We start from the raw sequence: 27,216 nt of genomic DNA, 5'->3' as shown, positions 1-27,216 counted from the left end.
TCTGCTGTTACTAATCCCACCTTGGTTATCCGCTTTGATCAGATGAATTACTGAACTCTATGTAAAATTCAAATACTGTGAACAGTGAATCCTATATTTTAATATTGTATATAGTCACAATTCTTTGAATCGTCTTTACCAACGTTTGCCTTGCTCCAGAGAACATAGAAATATACCTACATTGTAAACACAGTGCAAGACCTCTTTATATTACCATCTTTAAGCCACAGGCCAAACTGGCATTATAAGTGGAAATAATACAGTTGGCTACTTGTCAAGGTGCCCATACGCGTTCTAGAATACCGATTCTAGCATCAACAATACAATATCACTAGATATTTGCGCTAAGTAAAAGTGGTCGCTACTAACACTAGACCCCCTACTAGAGGGATCCTCAATCCAATATACACCCCAATAGTGTTATACAGCGCCCATAAACAATTAAATAGATACAATAATTTCAGTCTTTCCGCTTATAATAAAATATTGTCAACCAAAATTTCTTAAAAATAACACATTTATTATAAAACATATAAAAATTAGATGCTCTATGGAAAAGAAGTGTTCTCTTTAAATTAGAATCACAAATACCCGACAAGTTTCGTCTCAATAAGAGACTTCATCAGGGGTTTGACATATATAAAGGATCTATAAAAACAGAACATTGTTGTAAGTATATACGTAGGGAAAGACATCAATATTATTTTATGTTTATTTATTACATCAGTTGGGGTGTATATTGGATTGAGGATCCCTCTAGTAGGGGGTCTAGTGTTAGTAGCGACCACTTTTACTTAGCGCAAATATCTAGTGATATTGTATTGTAATACCTGGATATACAGTAGAACACACAGTACACGGGCATAATATGCAACTCTACATACACAACTCTAAATGGTGACCAGAAAGAGCAACTGTAGAAAATTTTAGTTAGGATTGTTGTTCACCCCCATAGACTGATGTAATGAATAAACATAAAACCGAGATTTATGTCTTACCTGTTAAATCTCTTTCTTCGAGGACGTCAGGGGCCACAGGGATTACATTGGGTAGAGAGTGAGGTCACGACCTTTCCAGCACCAGAAAGGATAAAACTTCTGGACTGCCCAGAGACAGCCCTGGCTCCTCCCTCCTCTACCCCGCCTCCTAGGCTAGCTTACTTTCAGTTTTTTTCCAAAGCCAGGCAGGAGACAAGATAGAAGGAAGAGAAACCCATACAGTAACACATTCAACAAATATATGCGTGTGTGGTTGCTCAACAGAGGAACCATAACTGTGACATGTATAAGTACCTCAACAAAGGAACTTTTAACTAAGTTCACTCAACGGAGGAACTATGAACTTCAATACCATGAAGCAGGCGCGGCAGGGAGGGATCCCTGTGGCCCCTGACGTCCTCGAAGAAAGAGATTTAACAGGTAAGACATAAATCTCGGTTTCTTCTGCGGTAGACGTCAGGGGCCAGAGGGATTACATTGGGATGTCCTAAAGCAGCCACCTAAGGGTGGGGACGCGCCTGTGCCGCGGCCAATATATTCTGGCCGAATGCCGAGTTCTGAGAGGCAAACATAACAAACGCAAAAAAGCGTAAGAAATCGTTGGCAGACGACCAAGTTGCCGCCTTGCCAAGTTGCTCTGCCGTTGCACCACCTGTAAAAGCCCAAAACACACCCACAGATGTAGTGGAATGAGCCCGTACCCCTGCAAGAACGGGGAGTGAGGTGAACAAGGAATCCTGCTTGATAAACGACCGCAGATATCGGCTGGCAATAGTCTGCATGGTAGCAGACCAGCCCCTCTTATGAATTCTCTAGTGGATAAAGAGAGAGTCAGATGGCCAAAGTATTACAGCGTGATGTACATAGACGTGCAAAGCACAGACCATCTCCAGTTGATTGCTGCCCAGGAGAGATCACCGGCCTACCAAGGGCAGGGATCACTATCTCCTGGATGACCTGAAATTCAGGAACCACCTTGTGAGGTGTAAAGTAACGTTTCAAAGAATCCGTTCTATGAGAATGAAAGACTATGAAAGGCGATTGACCTAACAGAGCCTACCGGGCAGACACCCAGCAGCAACGGTCAACAAGAAAACCGTTGTCCCAGTTAGCCTGTAAAGGGCCCAAAGAATCAGAGAAAGATTTTATCAAACCACCATGTTTGTAACAACCAGAGGTTGGATCTGCAGGACCCCCTGCAAGAATGAGCGGAGATCATACCACAGAGCTCATAGGCTGTGGAGTACAAAGGAGAGAGCTGAGCCCTGTTGCTTTAAAGAAACAGGCGGAGGCCAGCCCCCACTACTTCTACCGAAAGGACAAAACCCTAGACAAACGGTAAATTCTGGGATTGAATTCAATCCCGTGGCTTTTAATTAGGTTGTCTTAACAGCCCTGTGAGCAGTTCTGGCCCCAGAGGCAGACAGATAAGAGAGACCCCTAACAGGGTTCACAGATCCGAGAACCAGATTCTCCTGGATTAAGGTGCCCCCACCTCCACTTTTAATGTACAAATTACTTTGAGGAGGAGCAAAAATGGTGAAAAGCCTACCTCCGAACGAATAGCCACTGGACTGACATAACAGAGCGTGGACTCTAACCTGCAGGGTCTCAAGACCCGGACACATACAGGGTGACCTGGTAAATGTGACGCAAAGCCATCAAACCACCATTGGTCCACCCCAATGGCCTACCAACCACAGGAACACCTCCGAAGGGAGGGTCCATCTGTTGGTATAGTTTTGCCAACAAGGCCGGGATCTTGCGCTCCCATTGGAAGAAGCGGGAGGCCTAAGCCTACAGCACCTGGTATTCCCAGATGGTCTCCCATCCAAGTACTAACCAGGCCTGACCCTGCTTGGCTTCCAAGATCAGACGAGATCAGGCGTGTTCAGGGTGGTGTGGCCGTAGGCTCATAGCCGGCCCACTCAGAGTGTCACCCTAGTGGTTGATAACAAACCACCCTTTTTTGCCTCACCCGACTGGACCTGCACTGGGTGACCTAGAAACCAAGGTTCTACCTTGCAGAAATCCCACAGGACTGTCTTTTTCACTTAGGTTTCAAGACAGAAGCATCTTTTCCATAATAGCATTATCCAGTCTATGCCTTAAGATGTACTGTTGCGTGTATAAAACACGGATTTACCAAAAGGATCAGTTTTGGTTATAATGTATGTGTATGTAGATACATTAGAAAACAAACAAACAGGAAACTATATCGAACCGCTGTTTGAATGTAAGAAGCGAGAATGCTGACCTAGCACCGCTATATATATCCACTAATATACACATTATATATATATATATATATTGTGTATGTACATATATATACACACATGTACACACACAAATGCCTACAAACATAAACATATGCATTCATGTACCCCTATACAATAGGTCGTACAGATTAAGAGGCAACATATTGGTATATAGCATATGGTGACGCTGAAATGAACAAGGCCGTCAACATTGGCAACCAGTAAAACTTCTACCAAAGTGAGATTGCGTCCCTGAAGGGATGCATAGTCAAGGCCATATTAGCTTTTAATTATAAAAGCTACAGCCAGTGTTACTCCGCTAACATAACTTAAAGGAGAACCATAAGAAATGACAAACCGAATTGTTTGTGGGAGAAAACGGGAGCACCCGGAGTAATCCCACGCAATTACGTGGAGAATATACATAAACTCCACACAGTTAGGGTAATGGCGTTGTTTGAATGGAACCCATGTTATCTACAACAGCTGGTGTTCCCATGTGATCTCAAATGAGATTGGGCATATCCAGTGTGGTATGAATATAGATTGACATCAGTGCCGTGAGGTAGTAATGTTAACCATTACACAGTTCGTACTGCACCTCCACAGCTGCATCTCCCAAAAATGCTACCCCGCTGGGGTGCAAGGCTACTAGAGGCCTGGAGGAATACTAAGTCAAATTATCTCAAATGTGCGATCTGCATGTTAGATGCATGTGATCCTAATGTAAATCCGACTACATAGTCAGATCCCACACTGGATTGTATTGTGCGTACACACCACAACCAACTCTGTATGTGACAGTGCAATGTTCCAACTTCCAATGACCAGGAATACCAAAGGTTATCCTGTGGAGAAATTACATCTTAGAGTCCACCGTTGGTGACGTTTACCATAGTGCCCTGTCAGAACATGAAATAACCCCTGTATTGTGGGGACTGAATCCTTATAGCCGTGCGCCTTGTCTACTTAAGAGACGGGAGCGTTGCTGATTGAGCTATTGCTCTATTAGGGTAAAACAGGCCTGGACTATGTTCCGACAGGGTTTAAAAGTTAGCAGAGGTGTCTTACACCAAGTGTCTGGACCAGAACTGTAATGGCTGCACACACTGTGATTTCTAATTGACTTGCTATGGATAACTTTGCTAACTCATGAGTTAGTAACATACAAGTCCTGCTATCTGCATTAGACATTGCTGCCCTTGCCTTTGATTAATGGAGTGACCTCTGTGTCACTCTGATAGCAGGGTATAAGACTTCCTGCTGTCCTCTGTATGTGACAGTGCAATGTTACCCTCAGTATCTGTGCATTAGAGTAAGGCAGTGACCTCTGTGTCACTCTGATAGCAGGGTATAAGACTTCCTGCTGTCCTCTGTATGACCTAGCTGGCAGCAAACTGTCCCCCCATAAACTGTAATCTGAGAACACAGTGTATCTTTCTGGAAGAAAGCAAGAAGGGGTTTTTATTTTGTCAGCCAGCAGATACACATTGCACAATTAGAGGCTTATTGCAGAAATCTAACGATCTCTATGTCACAGAGGAAAAATACATCAGGGAAGGCCACAGATGCCTCAGATGACAATGTAAACTGAGTTATACACTTTCCACCTGACAATATATACACTACACACACACAGGGAGAGAGAGTAGGTATAGGTAACCAGAGATAGAATCACTGGATAAGAGAGACAGTATAAGGAGATGAGCTGCCACAGGCCAATCAACAACACCATGGTATATAACACAGGAGTGCTATGACCTAATTTACATACAGCCCAATACTGTCCCACTATGCTCTAAACCCCACTGTCTGAACACAGAACCTGGGGGAGCAGCTGCATTCAATATGCAGTTAACCAGGACAAGCTTGAGCACAGCCCTGGCATTAGCAGTCAGGAGCCTCCAGCAGCGTGCAATGGCGGCAAGTATGTTAAAATGACCACCAGAACCGCCTGATAGCTGGGAAAGTACCATGGACTCCGTCCTTACAATGGCGTCCCTTTTTGAAAGGGTAGCCGCGCCATCAGGCTATACTCATATGCCCAGGCTGGCCGGTGGTACTTGGGCCAGCCTTGCAATGTGTGCAGGACACCAATATAGGAGTCCCTATGTCACTATCGCTGTCCTCTGACATTGTACAAGAGGCAGCTAAACTGGTACAGCTAACACCTATACTTCTGACATGCAGTGATGGTGTTAACACAGTTATGAGACACAGCACAATGCATATAATAATAAAAGTGGCACTGAGCTCCGCAAAGCACATAGGCCGGCAGGAGCATAAAGTACTGTACCCTGTGCTCCAGTAGGAGAGGTACAGGTGGGATTTGCCCATATGGCCCGGCAGTGAAGAGATGGAACTCCAGACTGGCAGAGAGCTCTCTGTGTCCTTCTTACACTTGCAGCAGGCAGGCAGGAAGAGATCAGGGCTGGAAACCCCGTGGGTACATCCTAGCTCCTGTCTCCGGGAGAGGGGCTGTGTGAGGAGAGGCTCCCTTCCCCCTACTAGCAAATGGCCACCGGGATTTCATGACTCATGCGGCGTCGGTAAAATGGCGGGGATCCGGCGCTTGCCGGGCGGCCCCGCATACCGACGCCGCTGCCCACACTCAAAGTCTCCCTGGTGGTCCAGCGGGTCAGGGTGCACACCTAGTGAAAGGCGGCGTTCTGGCCGCTTGCTAGTGCAGCCCGGCGATCCCCCCCACCGGGCTGCTCAGCCGCTATAACTGCGTGCGCATTCGCACTCCCAGCGGGGAGCGCGTTACCTGAAAGCGGTTGTCACCGCTGATGTCCCGGTCCCCGTCGCGGCTGTGCTCTCCAGTGCTTCAGAGCCAGCCGAACACCTCCGCTTGTGGGAGCCACGTGGGTGGTGTTGGGCTGCCGGGTCCCGGGTGATGGAGCGCAGTGCAGGGATCTAACAGACCCCCAGCGCTGCTGCTCTGTCACTGACTCCAGTCAGTGTAAAAATAAGAATAAAAAAAAAATTAAAAACGAAGTTTAAGCTGCTTTAACAGCAGCCCTTTCAAAATGCGTGTTGGCTCCTGCCAGCACAATCAAAACTGAAAGTAAGCTAGCCTAGGAGGCGGGGTAGAGGAGGGAGGAGCCAGGGCTGTCTCTGGGCAGTCCAGAAGTTTTATCCTTTCTGGTGCTGGAAAGGTCGTGACCTCACTCTCTACCCAATGTAATCCCTGTGGCCCCTGACGTCTACCGCAGAAGAAATAATATTGATGTCTTTCCCTACGTATATACTTACAACAATGTTCTGTTTTAATAGAGCCTTTATATATGTCAAACCCCTGATGAAGTCTCTTATTGAGACGAAACGCGTCGGGTATTTGTGATTCTAATTTCAAGAGAACACTTATTTTCCAAAGAGCATCTAATTTTTATATGTTTTATAATAAATTATTTTTAAGAAATTTTGGTTGACAATATTTTATTATAGAGAGACTGAAATTATTGTATCTATTTAATTGTTTATGGGCGCTGTATAACACGGATTCTAGCATGCCTTTTTGAACTTTTAAAGTTCAAAATGCATCACATTGGTTAGAAATGCACCGCGTACCTGCGGGGATGTGATGCGCGTCCCCGCGGGTACAATATTGTATAGCACAAGATGTGCAGGCAGTACTTTTTGTGCTACATTGCATCACTTTTGTAGTAGATGCGATGCAATGTACATTAGGTGACTCTAAAATTTAAACACAAAAGAGGCTAAAATCGCATCGCAACAGTACAGTACAGTACATCGCATCCCCTACAAGGGCCAAAATCACACGGCACCAAGAAGTTCAAAATGCACAGCACACTGAAATCGGTATGTGTATTGGCACCTTCAGAGATCACAACTGAACCATCGGTGGTGCTACAAACAAGGAGTACTCAATTGAAAAAATCAAATAAAAATTGGAATTTAAATTCAATTTAACAAAAAATCTGCATCACCAATTTTCAAGCTACTCCTAAAACCAGAAAAATCTTTTCTAGATTTGAGTTGGAAAGACCACAATAGGGAAGCTTCAGGACTATACTAATAGGTGTCGATTGAGCCCATGGTGTCAAAAGCATTTAATCAATATCGGATAACTAGGTTTCAGCACAATATTAGGTATATGGCCTCAATTTTATTCAATTCAGCAGGTTAAAACATTACATGTCATGCCAGATGTTATGCTATTAATGGAACATTTACCTTCATGCCTTGACCTATGATCTGACTGGGCCTTCAGGACTCTGCAAGAGAAAGCCATGTCATGAACAAACTAGGTTAAAAACTTGAAATGGTCTCCGATTGTGTGTAAAACATCAAGAATAACTAGCATATAGTTCTTACCTTTGGGCTAGATTATCGTAGGTATAAGCAACAGACATTAACCGTTGAATCAAACAGGTTCCTTGGACAAGAACTAGGAAAACCTACAGAGAGACAAAATTGATAAGAAATCTAGATTGAACATGAAAAGCTGCAACTAAATTCACTACCAATTATACCACATTTTAACAGACCCTTTTCTCTGCTACTAATTTGGTGATACACAGAAGTGTGAATTTGTGGGGACATGAGGACATTTTTGATGAACTGAAGACCTTCATCACTTTGCCAGTCTGCAGAAAAGAGTATCCCTGAAACTACCAAGGGAGAGGCCGGTACCCCTAAAAAACAGGGAGAGGCTGATGTCCCTGAAGGTGAGACTACCGATGAAACCAAAACCAATGAGAAAGAAGACTGCACCTTCGGGAGAGGCCCGCTTCACTGAAAGCCACAGAGGAAGAAGCCAGCACCCTCCAAGTTGAAAGCAGCACCCCTATAGTCACTGGAGAGGCCCGCATTGCCAAAGGTGAGGCACCACTCAAGGCAGAGGGAGATGCCGGAGCCACCCAAGCCACCAAGGGAGTCACCACTTCCTTCATACTTTATACACAGACCAGTAATTCTCTTCAATATTGGGTCATTGACTGTACTCTAGATTTTAGATTGAATGATGCCAATTTAGGGTGGAAAATGTATCCTCTAAAACGTTGACATTCACTCGTGTTTGCAATATCCCACAAAATAATTCTGAGAAATGGATTTAACAAGTACAAAAAAATCCTCCAAACACAGTTTTTCTATAAAGAAATAAGGCTGCTAGAGATCCTTGATATATGAAAGAAACATAAATGTATTAAAATTTCATGCAAAAGTACCTCTGTTAAACGGGGTATGTTTAGGCCCTTTGAGTGATCTCCAGTGGACTTTCTCGATTTGCCAGGCCATGTTCTTTTTCTGTGGTTCTCCGCTATTCCTGACCAAGCAAAGACGTCATGATATGCCAGATCCAGATCTGTTGGGTCCACAGCAAACTGACATATCAACTTTAGCAAACACGCTAAACAGTCCAGCTGCCACTGTAGAGATACAGATTGAATTCATAATACACTGCATTTAAAACATAATTTCTCTTATTTATTATTTATTTATTTGCAGTTTCTTATATAGCGCAACAGATTCCGTTGCGCTTTACAATAGTAAACAGTGATAAAACAAACTGGGTAACAACAGACAGACATGGAGGTAGGAGGGCCCTGCTGCAAGCTTACAATCTATAGCACGTAAGCTCTCACAGGCAGGACCCTCTTAACTGATGTTAATCCCTAGCAATACAATCACTTCCAGTGTTCATGGTCTTATCTATTCACTTTCAGTGACATTCTCATCCCCATAGATGGACACAGGCCTTCAGTTCTTGTTTACATCTTTCCTAGTACAGATACATCCTCATATTGTACATCTAACCTCAATAAGTCATGCAGCGCAAGATGCCTGGCATCAGGGAGCTTTAAAGTCCCATACAACTTTGCCAATGTCTGTTACTGCAGAAAATGCAATGCAATGAGACTAGCACACACAAGGAGAATGTGCTGAATAATTTGAAAAATGACACTTGCATATTGTGTTTGACAGTCTGTACACGGGGCAGCACAGAATGTATTGTAGCCGCTAGTTCCAAGGAACTTTTATGCCCAGGGGGAGGAGCAAAGCCAGTATAGGCCACCACCTATTGTCTTTAGTAACTGTGCCTACAGATGGAGCCACTCTCATCTGAGTAGCTCCCGTTGCGCCTATTGTTAGACTGCGCCAATGAATGTGCCGTGCATACGTCGGAGACCCTTGCTGCCCCATCCTCTGCAATGGAAGCACGTGCATTTCCGTTCGCTGGCGTGCCAGCCACCAAATAGCAGCAGCTGGCATGCTAACAAAGAGAGCGGCTCCATCTGTAAGTGTAGCGGGCAAAGCGTAGCAAGCCCACAAGGGTCCATTTCTGCTTTCCTGTTTGGACCTTGGTTCCCCCCCTGTTGTGCTGGTGACATCAGGGGTCCTTTTTCCAACTAGAATTTAGACCTACCTAAGAACTCATATTGGAAAAAAGCTGCGGCTGCTACATTGTATAGATTCAGGCACTCAATCGCACAGATATACAGGGTATTACATGTAATTAATCAGCAGTGTCCTGTTGCATCCTAGTCACACTGCACTGCGACTAAGTCGCATTTAAAAAAAAAAAAGCAATACACCCGACAAACATAAGGACAAATCTGTAAGTCAGTTTACTAGTCTGTGCTGTTCGAAAGGTTTGCAGTTATTGTTAATGCATCATGTTTTATGGTTACTTTGTAAACTTGGTGGGGCTTAAATATAAATTAAAGTTAAAAGCTTCTCATTTGCATCCATGCCAAAAAGTAAATGCCAGGGGACATGTTAAATGAAAAATGATAAAAGAAAAAATGATTACATAAACATTAAATAGTTTTTTCTTTATTTCCTAGTAATTATATTGGTACTCTTTACTTAGCACGGCGCCCATCGTGGGCATTGAATGCACTAAAAAATCGGGTGCGACGCGACCGACGCGATGCCCGCGATTTCCCATAGGGAACAATGTTAAATGTCTCAATTGACCCGATTTTCCTGTTCAATGCCTCAATTGACCCGATTTTTCCATAGGAAACAATGTTAAATGGCCCACAGAGGCCAAATAGGCACCCTGAAGTGTGAAATGGCCCGCACAATTGTTAACGCCACCCCACGATCAATGTGAACCCGAAGCGTGGCGAGCGCAGCGGTACGCGTCCTACGACCTTTTCATACCCCCACTATCCACGTCGGCGTGGAGTTGAGAATAGAATAGTGTGGCGAGCGCAGCGAGCCACCGAGCCCGAAGCGTGACGAGCGCAAAAAAAAAAAAAAAATATATATATATATATATATATTAGTATTGCTAAAGGAGAAAAAGTATAGGCGTTCAAAATACATGTCACTAAGCAATACTATCAATCCAGCCAATTCTTAAAACCATATAAAAATCAATGTAAATAAGAAAAATAATAAAGTCTTAAGCAGAGCATGAGAGGAATCTTAAATGACCATATAATAGTCACTAATCCGGCCAAAACTCCAGCTCCTGAAATGACAGAGATAAGCAAATGACAGCCCAGTTTATTTGGGAATAACCAGGAGAGCGTCCAGGATATATTATCCAGTATTGTAAGCCCCACATATCTAGCGCTAGAGGCCGATGGAGTACATATGGGTGAACAATATCGGGAATAAGGTAGTCGATATGGAGAAATATGAGGCCACGTATTTGAACGAGATCACTGTGAAGAGCATAGATGAGGGTTACCAAGGAGTCTCAAACCCAAGGGGATCCATCACAGAGAGCCCATCTGAGGTGTATACATATACAGGCACTGCAGGGGTCACAGGGGCATGGCACTTAGACAGGATCTTCATATCTCCGGCAATAGGCTTATCAGGAACATGGGGAGCAGAGGAATCAGCCCCCTGCATATCAGCAAGCCCATTAGTAAGCCGGTCAGAGGAGGCACATGCAGCCAGCAGAGTGTGTTGAACAGATGCTTCCATCATTCTGGGGTGAGCAGTAAGAGGACATTTGTCTGGGACAGGAGAGGCAGAAAGGGTTATCTTCTGGACATCAGCAATCCTATCAGCAAGTCTGTCTGCTGAGGCAGATATAGCCCTGAGAATCAGCTGTACATTCATCACAACGCTTACAATGTACACAACCAGGGTGTTGAAGAAGATTAGGCAGGCTGCTGTATACGGATCTTAGTAGATTACAGTTTGGTGATGGCTAGCACATCACCAACCATTCAGAGAGAAACGGCAGCAGCAGGACAACTGGCTGTAGTCTCACCCAGGCGCAGATGTGGCAGATATAATATGGACCCTGCACATTCAATAGATCATACAGCAAAGGCACCCACCGAGCCCAGTGCAGGAACAAGATGAGGAACCCAGCGGTCGCAGGAGTAGGTTAGCGCAGGCACCTCAGCTCAGGGGCCCGGTGGGCAAGATGGCGCCGGCGTCTCCGTGCGTCCGAGCAGCGCGCCTCAGGAGGCGACTCCCGCTCTCCACCGCCAATCTTCCAGAGGGTCACCAGACACCCGCCGGGGCACCAGCGCATATAAGTCACAGGGCCGCACTTCAGCCGTCAGAAGATCCAAGATGGCGCCCGCACACGGAGAGGGCGCACTAAGCTCAGCAGGCAGCCCGTCCGATCTCCGTGCGCCGCACAGGAGGATCACAGGAGGCGCGGGAGACACAGGAACAGCTCCGGAGGCAGTAGAGGTAAGTATATAGCGTCCAGGGGTCCCGGGGCAGGATATGTATAAAGGATTGTGTCGGAGCTCACAGTCCCCGCACCCGCTCACGTTGCCGGCCAAGCCACGCCCCCAAACACTGTTGCTTTTACTTATTACAATACCACTATTAAATTTTAAATATTCTCTTTTAATGAAAGACAACAGCACAAAACACATTTGCATGGGATTGCTGACAAGGGCAACACATTCACGATGGGATGAACCTGATCTAAGTCACTGGGTTTTCCATGATGTACCGCTATGAGCATGTAGAGGAAATATCAAGTTCTAATAGTCCCCGACACTGCAAAAAAGGGCTCTGGGGAGATGTTTAAGTGAATCTATTGCAGTAAAAGTTGCTGTTTAGTATAACGAATAACAGTAGGTTATTAATGTTAAAATCTTATAGAGAACAAAGAGATAACATTTCATCTGTAACTTTGGGGCTTACCACAGTCCACGATTCTTGTACTTTGGGCTCCAAAATCCCAGAATTGAAGATTTCTATCAGCTGTTGTAGACCCCCTGCAGCAACAAACTAAAGATACACAGCAAGTCACAATTTATTACGCTACAACTGTATATAAACATGAAGAAATACAATTGGAATCCCATTTTCTAATGTATAGCTGTTAAAGAGATAGCATCAGATTCCCTATATAATGTTCCAATAACATTTAAAAAGGGAAGTAAAATTTTTTTTTTTTTAATAAAACAAGATCTTTTGAAGAAAAAACCCCCACAAAGAATAGGATGTTGGTAGTTAAATTTGTTTTACGGATTCCATCGGGAATATTGGAGCGCAAAACACTGGGGTACAGATAGGTGGATGAGCTCGCATTTTAAATCACAAGGTTGAAGTCCGGTGGGGCTGTAGGTGGAACAAAAAGGTTATTGAACCCGGAGAATTATTTTGAGAAAAGCCTGAATCTAGTCAAAGGGCCAAAATAAAATGGATAAGGACAATTCTTCAACCTTCATTGACCCCAAGTGCATATTAGATTTCAGTCCTGCAAGGAGGAAGAGAAGCAAACAGAGAAGGCAGAAGGAAGCCATTTGGATCCTGTGGCTTCACCACACAAGTTTGCCAAATGCAATGATAATGAGCAGCCACCACTAGTTTCAGAGCACGGCAGGAATAACTGACTCTGGATTACCTCTGCGTCTCAAGCCTGCAAACTTTGAAGAACCCATGACTGTCACAAGCCCTACTACAGAACTGGCCAAACTCTGAGCCTAGGCTGGTTAAGTGATCAGGTATGGGACCCTCAACACGTGCAGGTTCCCTGTAAAGTCGGTATACTGCTAATTCAGAAGTAAGGTCAGACATAACTCCAGCCAAACGGACGCCAAAGGCAAAAGTCACATTCTGATCTGGGGAAACGCCTGGATTCATATAAAGCCACCTCCTCAAAAAATGATCCCCAGTTCTGGCATCAGAGTAGGATGATCTGCGATCCTTAAGCATGTTAAAAAGACCAGATTCCCCACTGGCGCGACAATAAACCGCTGGTGTATGGGCACTATTAGATTAACAGTCAGACATTATGTACTATCTTAAAACCGTATTACTAAAACTGTACCTTGCAGCTCCAAGTGTTTTTGCTGTTCTCGATCTGATCTTCACTAGAGTCATCAGAGTCTGGATACAAATCACTGTAACTGCCCTGTAAAGAGTAACTCCATTTATTGATCTTAAATAAACCCGTGTGATCATTTTCTTCAAGTTACAAATGTAAAGTACACTTATTACACAATCCAGTAAATTAGAGCACACAGTATTACAAATACTATCTGTAATTTATTTTATACAAGACCGAAACACAGTCGGCGTAGTGGTTAGCATTACAGCCTCATTGCACTTATTGGGGCAGATTTATTAAGCCTGGAGAAGAGATCAAGTGGAGATAAGGTAAAAGGAGATAAAGCACCAGCCAATCAACTCCCAACTGTCATTTTCAAACACAGCTGATTGGCTGGTGCTTTATCTCCTTTTACCTTATCTCCACTTGATCTCTTCTCCAGGCTTAATACATCTGCCTCATCATGAGTTAAATTTCTGGCCATTGCAATATCGTTGTTATTATATTTTCCTATTGTGCTCTGATTTCATCCTCCTCTTAGAACACACACTGGTAGTTTAACTGTCTTTGTAAGAATAAAAAAACCCTCTTGTTATAGTGAAGGCTCAACGATATAGACTCCGTTTCAATAAGCCAAACACGATTCCTTCCTAGCACATGATTAGCTATGCCTTTCTTGAAAGTACCGATTTAGCGGTTGATGTTTTTATAGGCACACAAGAACAAGAAGTTAGAGGTTTTCAAAAACAGGCTTTGGATCAAAAGCATGAAAGCACTACGGAAGATGGTCACTTTGACCTTGGAAATTGCGATGAGTCATTCACCAACAAAGTGATTTTAAAATGCAAACAATGGTTGAGCGTTCTTCAGAGATTAGAGTCTCTATTGCTTAGGAGGAATGATTCCTCAATTCAGGAGACAAAGGTCAATGAACTGTGGAGGAGTCAAAGCTCCCAGTTAAAGCACTGGATAGTGGTTTGAGCATTCTGGCCAGCGGATGCCCGGGTCATCAAGATGCAATCCAACAGCACTAACCGAGAGTTCTGACTCCTCTATGGCATGCTTAAATCATCAAGGGGCACTAAGTTTGCCATGACTCTGAGAGGGCTGTGCATTGGGTTCAAGTAAATCATTACTGTGGTACAGCATGTGTTAGAAAACTGGAAAGCAGGCAAGCTCTTCACTTTTTACAAAGGTTTTCAACAACTGGTGGTAAACATTGGGCTGCTGGATGTCAACAAGATGGTACCTTGGTTGAAATATAATGTGACATGCATCTGATCCAGCTCAAACAATTCAGGATTCTGTTGATGACATGTCATCATCATAAGGCTACTGCAGGTAAGGAAAATATATAGAGAACGGTTCAAATGATTTTGGAATCACATGACTGCTCAGATGAACCTGCCTTTGAGACCTGATTGGAGCCGTGATCTCTAAAGCTAAGGGAGTTTCTCACAGTGTGGCTCAGACCATTCTCAAGGAGACAAAACCTGTTTAAGCCAATAATTCACACAGGGTCTGAAATATCCAAGTCACCTGTATGAAGTGTATTTCCTAACATCCTTTCAGATGGTCACGGTTTGGAAATGGGTCTTAAACCCAGCTTTTTGGATTGACACACCACAGCCTGTTTGGTATTGGGGACTGTGATATAAGCAGTGCTATTTTTCAGAAGCCTCCAGCAGGAACTGAGGCCCTTATTCTAGTTCACTCTGACAAAATCCTTCTTAGATGGACAAAACCATGTGCACTGCAGGGGGAAGATTTAAAATGTGCAGAAAGAATTAGATTTGGGTGAGTTATTTTGTTTCTGTGCAGGGTAAATACTGGCTGCTTTATTTTTACACTGCAATATAGATCTCACTTTGAAGAAAAACCCCAACCAAATCTAATTCTCTCTGCACAAGTAACATCTGCCCCACCTGCAGTGCACATGGTTTTGTCCATCTAAAAAGGATTTTGTCACAAAGAGTAAACTAGAATAAGGGCCTCAGTTCCTGCTGGAGCCTGCTGAAAAATAGCCCTGGATATAAGGTCTGTATACATAAAACTTAAAGGACAGTTCTTGTGCGGTTTAGTCCTCCAGATGCCCTGTTCTCTGAACTTGTGACACCTAACAATCGATGCAGAACTAATGATTTCTCTTAGAGTTTGCAATTCACAAAAATGGTCGACACATGAAAAGGTCAACATGAGTTTTTTGCCCTTTTTTGGTGCCTGTCGACGGACTCCCACTTAGTGTAGCGCTTTACTCGCCGTGCTTCGGGACAGGTGTCTCACTGCGCTACTATTGTGATCGGAACACTTTACAAAGTAATCAAGTACAAAAAATCCTGTGTCGACCACTGCCATGTGGACATATTGATTGAGTCAACCTTGTGCATGTTGCCCTACCATCCACATTCCCCATCATGCATCCCATAGCCCAGTGTCCCCTAGATTCATAACAACAACAACACAGACAAGCATCACTAATGTAAATCTTTATTACCGTAGATTCTCTCCTTATTCTCCTGTTTGGCTTCCCCAGTGCTTCAATAATTTCAAGAGCATACAGAAGTTTATGAGCGCTTTTAATCCGAAGCAAGTCTTTCCAACAAGGTCCATCATTAGCCTTTTAAAAAATGGAAAAATGAGAAAACCTAAAAACTGAATATGTATGTACTGTTACGACTGTTACCCCTCTCTACAGGTATACCCCAACCCCCTACACATCTTTTATAGTCATACAAAGGAAAAAATAAACGTCCCTCTCTCCCCAGCAAACTGCAATAGAGCAATGCACAGATAGAAGCCACAGAATCCCTGAGAATAGCCCCATCCTCTGCTCACCTGCTCCTCGGACACATTCTGGAATGCCTGCAGCATATTGGGACAGGTTGGAAGCAGCATCAGGAGCTCCCACACACGTCTGGAGAGGTTCTCCGCATGGAGATGCAGCTCCTCACATCTAGCACTCTGCAATTAAGAGACACAATTAAATACTTTACAGCCAATGTAATGGGAGGAGGGAGGGGGGGGGGGGGGGGAGAGATTAAATGGGGACTGGGGACTGATGATTGTAAGAACAAATCCAAGTTTCCCAACTGGCAAAACTACAACATTCTGTTTTGCTCAGCAAATGGTAACACTTTAAAGAGAAACCTACCTCAATATCTTCTAAGTCCATTTCCCCTGAAGGAGGCTTGAAAGAGGCTAGCATTTCCAATAAGTCAAATAGTGTGGTGAGATGAGGTTCTTGAAGCAGGAGTAGCATGGGGATGTTTTCCTTCTGAGGGGGCGGCAGGCAAGATGCAGGAAGCTGCACACCTTCTCCTTTTCTTTCCCGACGTGGAGCACCCAAGGACACAAATACCATCTATTTCAGGCAAACAAGTGGGTTTTTAATATCTGGCAACAATTGTTTAACACTCCACAAAATCACATAAAACCTGCAGTGAATAATTGTAACTGATTTTCCCACACTCGGTCCTCAAGTTCTAACAAATAGTTACGGTTCTAATACTTTACACTACAGAACAATAAGAAATGCACATTGTACTGTACTAAGAACTATGGGGCCTGGGGCTTTATGGCACCACCAGTAGCCTGAGATAATTGCATACTGACATACCATCTCCTATGATTAATATGTGAAACTGTAGAGTGTATGAATGGTCTAATTTGACATTACTAATACGATTATTGTAGCTCAAAGGAAATATTTAAAATTAAAATAAAACGATCATGAAAACATTGAAAATAGTCAGATACCTGCATATCCTTAAATCCCAGCTCATGAAGTGTTTTCTCATCATAATCTGTTGTTAATTCATGACCGGACGAAATCATTCGAACTGGGCCCATTAGACCACCTAGGGTTACAAAACACAGAAATGTTATAACTGGAGAGGAGTGAAGCTGTACATGTGATTCCTGTTTGCTGGTCACCACTACACCAGGGGCACAGATCATTTGGCCAAGGACAAAAACGTTGATCCAAATAGAAGAACACTAACTCACGTTTTTAAATTATACATGTTTTGAGCATGAGGCTTATAAAGTATAAAAACTAAATAACACCTGAAGCATACGCTGTTGCCAACAGAGCAGATATATTAAATATAGAGAAAATAAAAAATTAAACAGATTTTTTTTCCTTACACCTGTAAAAACCTTTTTCTGAATCCATGGTGGACACTGGGACAGTGGGTATGGGTGGAAGTCCAGCAATAAGCACAAAGGAGATAAATGGCGACATTTAATAAGATGTGATTTTGTGGGGTTTTTTTTGCAATTTTTAGGCAAAAAACGGCTGGTAGGTGTTCTCCGTGATCCTCCTGCATAGATCGCGTATTGCGTCCAGGGACTTCGCAAAACAACAAAACGAAGAACACGAACCCACGGACTAGTGAGGAGAAGCCGGAGGATGTGTGTTTATACCCTGCGCCTCCTCCTTCCGAATAGCACTATTGGCCGCCTAGCGACTCTTGAATGGCCGCTAGGCCTAGGTGTCCAATAGCGCTATTCGGGAGGAGCCGCAGGATGTGCAGTTAAAAAATGCAATTTGAAAAATGTGATAAGGTGCGATTTTAGAATCTTACTAACAATTGCATCCTATTAAATCTCACCCAAAGTTTGTTTGAGGACAGCTCAGGCTCCTCCTTTCCCCATACTTTAACTATACAAGACCCAAAGAACAAAAGGAAAGGAGTAAGATAACCAGCGCAGATATGCAATGCCAAGGACACCAAAGAACCTGGAACAAAGTAGCAAAATGTCAGGCAACCCTCAGCCAGGCAGAAGGAGTTTTATAGGTAAGAAACAAATCCCATTTTATCTTTCTTTACCTGGTGGACACAGAAGGCAACACTCCTGTGCTGCACTAAGGACCAGATGCACAAAGGCTGAGCAGAGCTGAGCTGTGAGATCACAAGATAGCCCCTGAACTCACAAAGGGGGGAGGAGATTTAGAAACATAGAATTTGACGGCAGATAAGAACCATTTGGCCCATCTTGTCTGCCCCTTTTTTTACCCTTCAGGTAGCCTCAATTTGTCCCCAAAGCATGAAACCCAGGTCAGGCACAGCCAAGGGGACAGGGGCAGGGCTACAGAGTCCGCGCTACCCCCTTATGGGACCCTAGGAATGCTGTCATAATGGCTCTGTAAGCGGTCAGAAAAGGCCAGAGAAGTTATCTCCTTGTGCCCGGGTCCTCCAAACCAGCATACCCATAGTCCCAGCATCCACCATAGGCTGAAAGGAAAAAAGGAAGTTATTGGGAATAGTTAGTGGAAAAAAAATTCCCTGCCTCCCAAAAAACTTGTCCCTACCACCATCTATGCCTCCAAAAGCTGGAAGAGAGAATATGCAGACACCTATATTACACACAACATACAACTCACACACAATTACAAGAGCAATTATTTTTAAATGGCTCCAGTGTGTGATACTATTATGAAAATCATCTTTTTTTTCTTTTTTTTTTGTATTCTGATATAGCAATCTAACAGTGAAATACAACAAGACATAAGCAGATGTCATTGCTCACCAGGAAAATCTCCTTTTCGACTGCTCTGTCCAAACTCTTGAAGTTGAGGTTGTTGATTCAACTGGTCTTTCTGTAAGTTCTCGTACCAGTGGGTGACTTCTGCCCGTAGGTCGGCTACCTGATCACTCGGATACATTTCTATTGTCATCTAAAATGTAAAAAAAATCTGTCAGCTGAACGGATTCAGTATTAAATTCTGGCAGTCGGGATCCCGGCGTTCAAAATCCCGACAATGGGGGGGGGGTGTGGATTGCCCCCCCTTGCGGGCACGCTGCGCTCGCCACGTAGCGGGCCCGGTGCCTCGCTACGCTCGGCACACTAATTTATTCTCCCCTCCGGGGGTGTCGTAGACACCCCTGGAGGGAGAAAGTGTCGGTATTTCGGCGATTGGGATTCCGGCGTCGGGATTTTGAACGCCGGGATCCCGACTTTTACACTGCATTCCAGCTGAACATATGACCGGCATAAAGACCAACTTAATTTCTCAGTATTGGGAGTGGCTGTTACACTCACTGTGGGCGAGATGTAGTGAGCCTTGAAAAGTGATAGAACGGAAAGTGATAAACCATAAACCGAACAGCTCCTAACTATCACGCACAGCAAGTGACATGGCAGGAGCTGATTGGCTGGTACTTTGTCCCTCTTCATTTGATCACTTTATAAGCTTACTACATCTGTGTAATGGTGTGTACACACGGTGAGATATGCCGTACTATGCAAGTCCTGATGTGATCAGATTGCATTGGAACTCGCATCACACGGCATGCATGCAGTGACACAATTTTGACTATATAGTCTTGGCTATTTGAACGCCGACTTTCAGTCGGGAGCGCGCATCGGCAGCGCATCGGGCTCGCAAGCCCCAAAAAAGCATACAATCACCATGCGATCTGGCTTCCGATGTTCACTATATCGGCAACATCGGAAGACATATCGCACCATGTGTACACACTATAACTCTAACTTCTAAAGACCCACATTTTCCTTCCTCGTTCCTGATTGTACATACACCCAATATCCAGTCTGTCTTTCCTTTCTACTTTATCATACTTTTGTGCACTTAGCTAGCCATGTCTCTCCTTCCTGCACATCTACAGTATATAGAATAGTAGAAGCTTATGTAGCAGATATATTACCGATTAGAATAGTCTCTCAACATATGACCCTGTCATTGTAAGTTGATACATAATAAGTACATCATTCCCTCTTTCTTGACCTTATCTGGAAGTCCTGCCGGCTGGCACACAATTCTTAGTGGTAAGGACTGCTTGTCATTCAGAGCCTTCAAGTGACTGCTAATACCAGTGCCTTCAATCTGCCACTGTCTAAGGTGATAAGCAAACCTGTATGAGACACAGAAAGCAAACTGCAATTAAAAAACCTTTACATATTACAAGAAAAAAATAATCTACACACACACACATATATAATCCAAAAGCAGTCAGCACTAACATCTAACATGAAGTATAGCATTTGCTCCAAGTGCTCAAACAGGTCAAATGCAGATATCCAAGACAAAGGAAAGAGGCACTAAGGAAACTGTGTAATGCAGAAAAATCGGCTGTATTGGAAGAAACAGTCAAAAGTTTTGGAGACAGAACCCCTTTGTCAGGACCAGCAGCACCGTTGGTCACAGTTGTTGCATTTGGTGATAACCAGAAAATACCCAATGCATTTGTTACATGAATGCACACAGCATTCATACACAGTATTACCAGCAGATAAGCGGCATTGAGGATGGCTTTGCATAGCGCAGCGCTATGAAAAGCCGTCCTCCCCCCTTCGTCTGCGCCGGGCGAGGGGAAAGCCGCTCCGTGTGTATGCACGGAGCGCCTTTCCCCCCAGCGATGAACGCAATCATCACTGTTCATTCACGTTGGGCATAGTCGCCCAGTGTGTATGGACCTTTTATTACATATACACTTTAAGCGGTTTACATGCTCAGTAAGTACTTGTATTTGCGACAATGAAAACAAAAATTAGAAAAAAACAATGTAAACAGTGTAAATCGGCAATTATTAAAATTGCTTACCGCCTTCTGAAAGCTTCTAGGTGTGTTTTAAGCATCAGCAGTCCACGCTCAATGATAGTGAGGCTTGATTGCGAGTCCTGCTCAAGATTACTGGAGGCAATCATAAGGCTTTCCATACATTTACTAATAAATTCATGTTCTTTCTCTAGCCCTGTTTTACCTGAGGAAAAAACAAACATGAATATAAATGTTATTTGTGTGAATAAGTGGCATACTATAATGTAAGTGACTGTTTCAGCTTGTAAAATGTAAGTATCCAATGGCTATGGAGCATCTGCTCTTAAAATGTATAATGTACAAGGACAAAACTACATGAAGAAACCCTGCTCACCATGGGCTGTCAAGACGATCGAAAAGGTGCTAGCACCCAATACCCTAGTAAAACTTTGAGGCGGAACGCCACCCTATGCAATCCCTGGTGATCAGGGTGAAATGCCTGTAGGAGCTGGGTTGTATTTCTGAGGCTGGAAGGCAGTTAGGACTTTACTCCGAGGTCCAGTTTTAGCATAGCTCCCTGGGAACCCAGCTACTGAGGACATCTGCTACTGTCCTTTCAAACCCTTGCAAGGATAGATTTTATTAAAGGATATGGCCATTTTTGACCAAATGGAACGTTCTATTGTTCAAAAACTGTCCTAGTGTGGGAATGATAACGATGCAATGCACATGCCCGCCGGTCATTCATCTTGCTTGCTGATCCCTTCAACATGCAGAAAGATAAAGCCGGTCTTGCAGGATTTGCCCCACATTATTTCGTGTGTAGTCATGAAGACCGATGGGCCAATGATGTGTTAATGATTTGTTGTTGTCATATGACATATCAAATCCTCTGATTGTTTAAACAATCGTTCTGTATGTGTGCATAAATAGCGATTGGCCGGAGTGTTTTGTATTTCAAGCTAAATCGGATGACAGATTGAATTGTTAATATAAAAAAACCATGCCATGTATATTAAGCCTGTGGGAGGCAATGAATTGCAGTGTTTTCATACAGTACTTAAGTATGTATTAATCTTTAGATCATTACTCCAGTATAAAAGTTTTGCTGGTTGTTAACTGTGTGCTTACCACCTGAGTTACCTGCAATCCAGCTGCCTTTTTTATTTTTTTCATGACTGACAAGACAAAGCTCTCTAAATGGAAAGGGAGCGCTGCTGCCATGTTTTTTAAGCATGATCAATATCAAGCAAAACTGCCATGTGGAAAAGCTGGATCAGGGACCATGGCCCTTATTCTGGTTCACATGCAAAGGCAAATTCCTTCTCAAATGGACAAAACCATGTGCACTGCAGGGGGGGGGGGGGGGGAAATGTAACATGTGCAGAGAGATTTAGATTTGGATGAATTAATTTGTTTCTGCGCAGGGTAAATACTGGCTGCTTTATTTTAACACTGCAATATAGATCTCACTTTGAAGTAAAATCCCACCCAAATCTAATTATCTCTGCACAAGCTACATCTGCCCCACCTGCAGTGCACATGGTTTTGTCCATTTGAGAAGGAACTTGCCTTTGCGAGTGAACCAGCCACATGATTCAGATCTTAAAAGGAACATGGCTGTAACCTGAACTTTTGGTGTACTGTAAGTGCATGCTGTTCTTGGGTTTCATTGTTGACATCAGTCTTTAGAGAATGTGTTCCTTCAGAAGGACAAAATCTGTTCCCTCTAGGGTTTGATACAGGAGGTCCTGGTCTTGTATATGAAAATAGAGAAGATGGCCTCCTCCTTTAATGCCATAGAGTGGTAAATTCTGAAAGGTTGGTTTGGGTCCAACAGCCGCCTGGTTTCTCAACTCCGTTCAATGGCAATAGGTCTATGGTGACTCCATTCTGGGCACAAATATCAGTCTCCTAGGTAGGAGAGTTGTGACTTTACTCTACCTCAGGGACTGTTTATTGACCTTTTATCTTTGTCCCTCTATTCTCCGGTCTCTTACTAAAAGCTTTGTGATTGTATTGCATTATATTATGTGAGACGCATATTTTTTATTGTACTATGCAGAGCTATAACAAACATATTTTGGAGGGAAAAAAAGGGTGAGGGGATTTACACATTAGTACAGAAAGTGGATGTGAAACACTAAAACCTATGAACTTTTTAAGCATAAAACATTTCACACTTAGAAAAAATACAAATCAACACAAACTGAAGTAATTCTTACCATTAATATAATAAGAGTTGATATACTGGATTGCAGCACGGCTGACATCCCCAGTGTGTGCTCTTAGTGCAATGCCCCAAAACTGGTCCATGCCGCATAGCTAAAAAAAAATTTAAGACGTGGAAAAATGGAATTTGACAAGTAAAAACCACTTAAGCCCATCTAGTTAAATCTTACATACATGAGAGATAAATATCAGATATTCCTTTAATATATATTTAAAATACCACATATAACAAATGCATATGGAGAAAGTAAGTGAACCTCTGGTTAACTAATTTAGACTACAAAGAACTAGTGTTAAGGCTCGCCAACGGACTGGCAAAAGCTTATGCAACTCTCAAAAGTTTTGTTAAGTGAAAATGTTTTTCATTTATAGGCCCTTACAGGCCTTTAACCCCTTCTGTGGTCTGGCTGGAAATTTCTCGGACTTACCTGCACTGCAGGAGCGGCCTCTCCCGAGAAATTTCCGGCCATGCCACTGTAGAGAAAGGGTGTGCCCGTGGTGCCTACAGCGGTGAACCAATGGTGCACTACAATCCCCCGTCGCTGTTCTCCTCCGTTGCCGATCCTATGGTCACCGAACCTCCCCGTTGCCGCTCGGAGTGGATCAGGGCCCACCTGGGGAGGATCGTGTGTTCGGGCGTCCAAGCATAGGAATGCCTAAACTGACGAACCACGAGCCCCTCCAAGCGGTCCTGGTAAGTAACAAGTCTGTCCTGCCACAGGAAAACCCACCACTCAAGAGGTTAAGGGTCCACTTAAGGGAGTCTGTTTATTGTGTTGTATTCAGTGCCATCGAGAAGGGGGGGGGGATACTTTTTACCCGGACCCGGGTCCCGAGCCCCCTACCCTGCTGCAGAGACTGGGCAGTGGGAGTAGAGAGCAGAGGCTGGCCCCGCAGCACAGCCTCTCCCCCTGCTCAGCACACGCTGCTCAGTGCTGAACTGCAGCTGTTGGTCACGCCCCTTTCCTACCGGGGCGCGATGGCGCTTTCAGCAGCCCTAGATGTAATCAGATAATCATAAGCTTTTCAACACCAAATCACAATGCATGAAAACAGAAATACCATGGACCCTAATGATAGCACCCTTAAGGGGTCATCCAATTAAAACCATCTTCGAACTTAGCATGTCCCTTCAGATGATAAGGTAGTGTGCAAAGCTTGAAGACGATTAGTTAATGCATTTGTGAGTTATCGTGGAACATCCATACACACAAACATCAATCAATTATAGTTATGTAGATGGTTCCATGTCATAACTCACCTCGGAGTTTGAGCCACCATCATAAGCGCTTGTTGCCAACCGGGCCAGATTGCAGAGGTGCTGGAAAAGGTTTAACCCTGTCATGCTGATCATTTCAGGTTTAAGTTGTGGCATCTACATAGTAAAAATAATAACATTAATAGACGTCACAGTTATTGTGGCTAATGTTTGGAAAAGAATAACGGATCTTACCTTCTCCAAAAACAGGTGTTTATAAGTTTCCATCCCCATAGCATGCTGATCTTTGCTGCGCACCTGATTTAAGAACCAATGTAATGCATCATCATAGCACTCCAAGTCTTCTACTAGGCAGTGCCATAAGATGTCTACTTGTTCCAAACTCAGCCCTGCAAAGAAAACCAAGAACGCTGTGTAAGAACAAAAGCTTCCAGATACCTGTAAAAAAGAAAAATCTCGCTTTCATGAATAAAATACTGAACACAGACTCAGCGATATCTAGAAAGATAACAGGAAACTACTTTATAATGCATCATGGGTGGATCCCTGGTCTGATCAAGATCCAATAAATCAGTATCAATTTTTGGGGTGTAAATGTGGTCTAAATATGGTGCAAACTTCACAAATGGGGATTACAAGAGTTCCTCTACACTTGCCAATTACCAACAATGGTATTGTCAAAAAACTGTTGAAGCTGCTGCTTGAGGGACACAACCTAACAAGCCAAGGCCAAAGCAGCACTTTAAATGTGGACATACTAGGTACAGTTGTTCTATACTCAGCATTGGCAGCGTCCTCAAGAGTGGATGCAAGCAAAACAGGATTTCTAAGTAATATAATACTGTCCAATTTTAAAGAGCAGCAATTTGAACAGTATTCTTTTTATGAAAAGAAATAGCTAAATGTGTATATAAAAGATGAAGGACTTGTAGCATCCCACTATTACATTATTAGGTTATCTGGCTATTACATTAGTTTAAATGATTCAGGGAAGATTGACACTATTTCCAAATGGCTGAAAGAACTCAGCTGAAAATACATATAAGATCTGCAAAAAGCTGCACACCTTTGTATTTTTGATGGACTTTTCGAATAAAAAACAGGTACTTATTACAACATCAGTGCCAATAGGATAGCTCTAGGAGAATATATTAGCAATGGTAAATTACCGCTGAGAATTAGATATCCATAATGCATTTTTTTTTTATTGAAAATATATACACAGTGATAAATATTCCGGTATGCTCCAACAGGCATATTACCGGTTATAGACGTGAGGTTATGAATACATACGGAAATGATCTGGTGAGCCCAAAGTGGAGAATACACAAGTCAAAAATTGAAGACGAACTTGAACTTCTGCACTGTGGCTGTACCTGTCCGCAACATAATAGTAATAGACAATGTAGTAAATACAAACAAAACGATTAGCAATTTCATTCATTTCTGCAATATTTATCTCATATTGTTACAAGTAATATTTGGTGTGCAAGCATATTTACTAGTATCACTGAAATAACTCTGCAGGACTCGACAAGTTTGTTTGAACACCGCAAGGCTAATGCCGATAAATCTTTACAAACTATTGCCGTATTGTGAGAAATTCAGTTAATCGTTAGCCTCACTATTAGGATGGTGAATTGAAATTACTCAAAAAGGGGATAATATTGTATGTAAATTAATAAGCGAGAAAAATCTGAAATCAATGAGACCCTCGAATCTATGCATACTTGCATTAACTGATCAAATAAGATATAACCGTGACTGAGTAGCGCTCCTAGTGCTTATGTCAGTCATTTGCTGGAAACTCTGCATTTATTATTTATTTACAGTTTCTTGAATAGCGCAGCATATTCCTTTGCACTTTACCATTGGAATCAACAGTGATCAGACAAACTGTGTGATTACAGACAGAGTATGGAGGGCCCTGCTCGCAATCTTAAGCATTTCTGCTTGTAAGCAGACTAACTACACAAGGATTTTATATACTACGGTAAGCAGTAAAATGCATGGATTCGTTTTAGCTTATACTGCTTTTACATTGGAATGCCAGGTCGAACCTGGGATTTTGATCCCGGGTCCAGCGCCTTCACACTAAACCCGGGTCGCCAAATATACAGGGCGACCTGGATTTAACCATTCTTATAACCCTGGGTCGAGTTCCCGGGTTAGTCGACCTTGGTTATTAGGCACAATGCTTTCACACCGCACCTTAACCCGGGTCCACCAGGCAGCAACCAGGCAATAACCCGTGTTATAAGTACGATGTGACAGGGTAAAAGTGTCTGAAGAGGCCACTGGGGGGATGTTATATTCCTACATATACGCCAACACATTTTGGAAAACAGATTTAATGCGACTGAGGCAGCAGGGTTAAAACTTTTACATAACTGTATAATTGAATTATTCTAGGGAAGCAACAACATAAAGAATAACAGCAGGAAAAATTAGCCAACTAGATAAAAGAATGATCCCAGTTATGACAAGTTAGTGACCTGCCTTAGACAATTGTATACTGGACTCTCTCTTATATTAATTGGCCAAATGGGGATCATCAACGTCAACCTGTTAGGGCAAGTTCTCCAAAGTGATCAATGTTGGTAGAACCTCTCTCCCAAAACTTGACATATGGCAAATACTTATTTACATTAATGAATTAAAAAATTAAATGTGCTCAATTTTGTGAGAAAAAATGGTCAGTTAAGTGGTTAAGAACATTTTCAAGTCGGAATGGTTCTGACATTCCTGGGTTTCAGCGATACTGAGACTAGTTT

The 27,216-nt window shown here is 43.2% G+C and overlaps 1 protein-coding gene and 1 non-coding gene across 3 annotated transcripts in view; both read right to left on the bottom strand.

Annotated features, from left to right (window-relative positions):
• USP34 (ubiquitin specific peptidase 34) overlaps nucleotides 1-27,216 on the bottom strand; it is a 150,559-nt gene that overhangs the window by 51,765 nt on the left and 71,578 nt on the right. For both annotated transcript variants that reach the window (XM_083175873.1, XM_083175874.1), the window contains 16 exons: nucleotides 25,736-25,818; nucleotides 24,677-24,831; nucleotides 24,485-24,598; nucleotides 23,217-23,316; nucleotides 21,055-21,214; nucleotides 20,239-20,365; nucleotides 19,023-19,170; nucleotides 17,247-17,347; nucleotides 16,642-16,851; nucleotides 16,326-16,451; nucleotides 15,985-16,107; nucleotides 13,491-13,574; nucleotides 12,359-12,445; nucleotides 8,449-8,649; nucleotides 7,595-7,677; nucleotides 7,454-7,494 (listed from right to left, as the gene is read on the bottom strand). In XM_083175873.1, the coding sequence (XP_083031999.1) occupies nucleotides 7,454-7,494; nucleotides 7,595-7,677; nucleotides 8,449-8,649; nucleotides 12,359-12,445; nucleotides 13,491-13,574; nucleotides 15,985-16,107; nucleotides 16,326-16,451; nucleotides 16,642-16,851; nucleotides 17,247-17,347; nucleotides 19,023-19,170; nucleotides 20,239-20,365; nucleotides 21,055-21,214; nucleotides 23,217-23,316; nucleotides 24,485-24,598; nucleotides 24,677-24,831; nucleotides 25,736-25,818 (1,943 nt within the window). The remainder of the gene's footprint in view (nucleotides 1-7,453; nucleotides 7,495-7,594; nucleotides 7,678-8,448; nucleotides 8,650-12,358; nucleotides 12,446-13,490; nucleotides 13,575-15,984; nucleotides 16,108-16,325; nucleotides 16,452-16,641; nucleotides 16,852-17,246; nucleotides 17,348-19,022; nucleotides 19,171-20,238; nucleotides 20,366-21,054; nucleotides 21,215-23,216; nucleotides 23,317-24,484; nucleotides 24,599-24,676; nucleotides 24,832-25,735; nucleotides 25,819-27,216) is intronic.
• LOC146066019 (5S ribosomal RNA) lies at nucleotides 2,793-2,911 on the bottom strand. The gene has a single exon (XR_014472821.1). It is a non-coding gene; the product is annotated as a 5S ribosomal RNA (ribosomal RNA).

This window comes from Crinia signifera, chromosome 3, assembly GCF_055691185.1.
Source record: "Crinia signifera chromosome 3, ASM5569118v1, whole genome shotgun sequence".
Classification (NCBI taxonomy): Eukaryota; Metazoa; Chordata; class Amphibia; order Anura; family Myobatrachidae; genus Crinia; species Crinia signifera.
The sequence above is the reverse complement of the archived record's forward strand: the minus strand, read 5'-3'. Positions and strand labels throughout refer to the sequence as shown.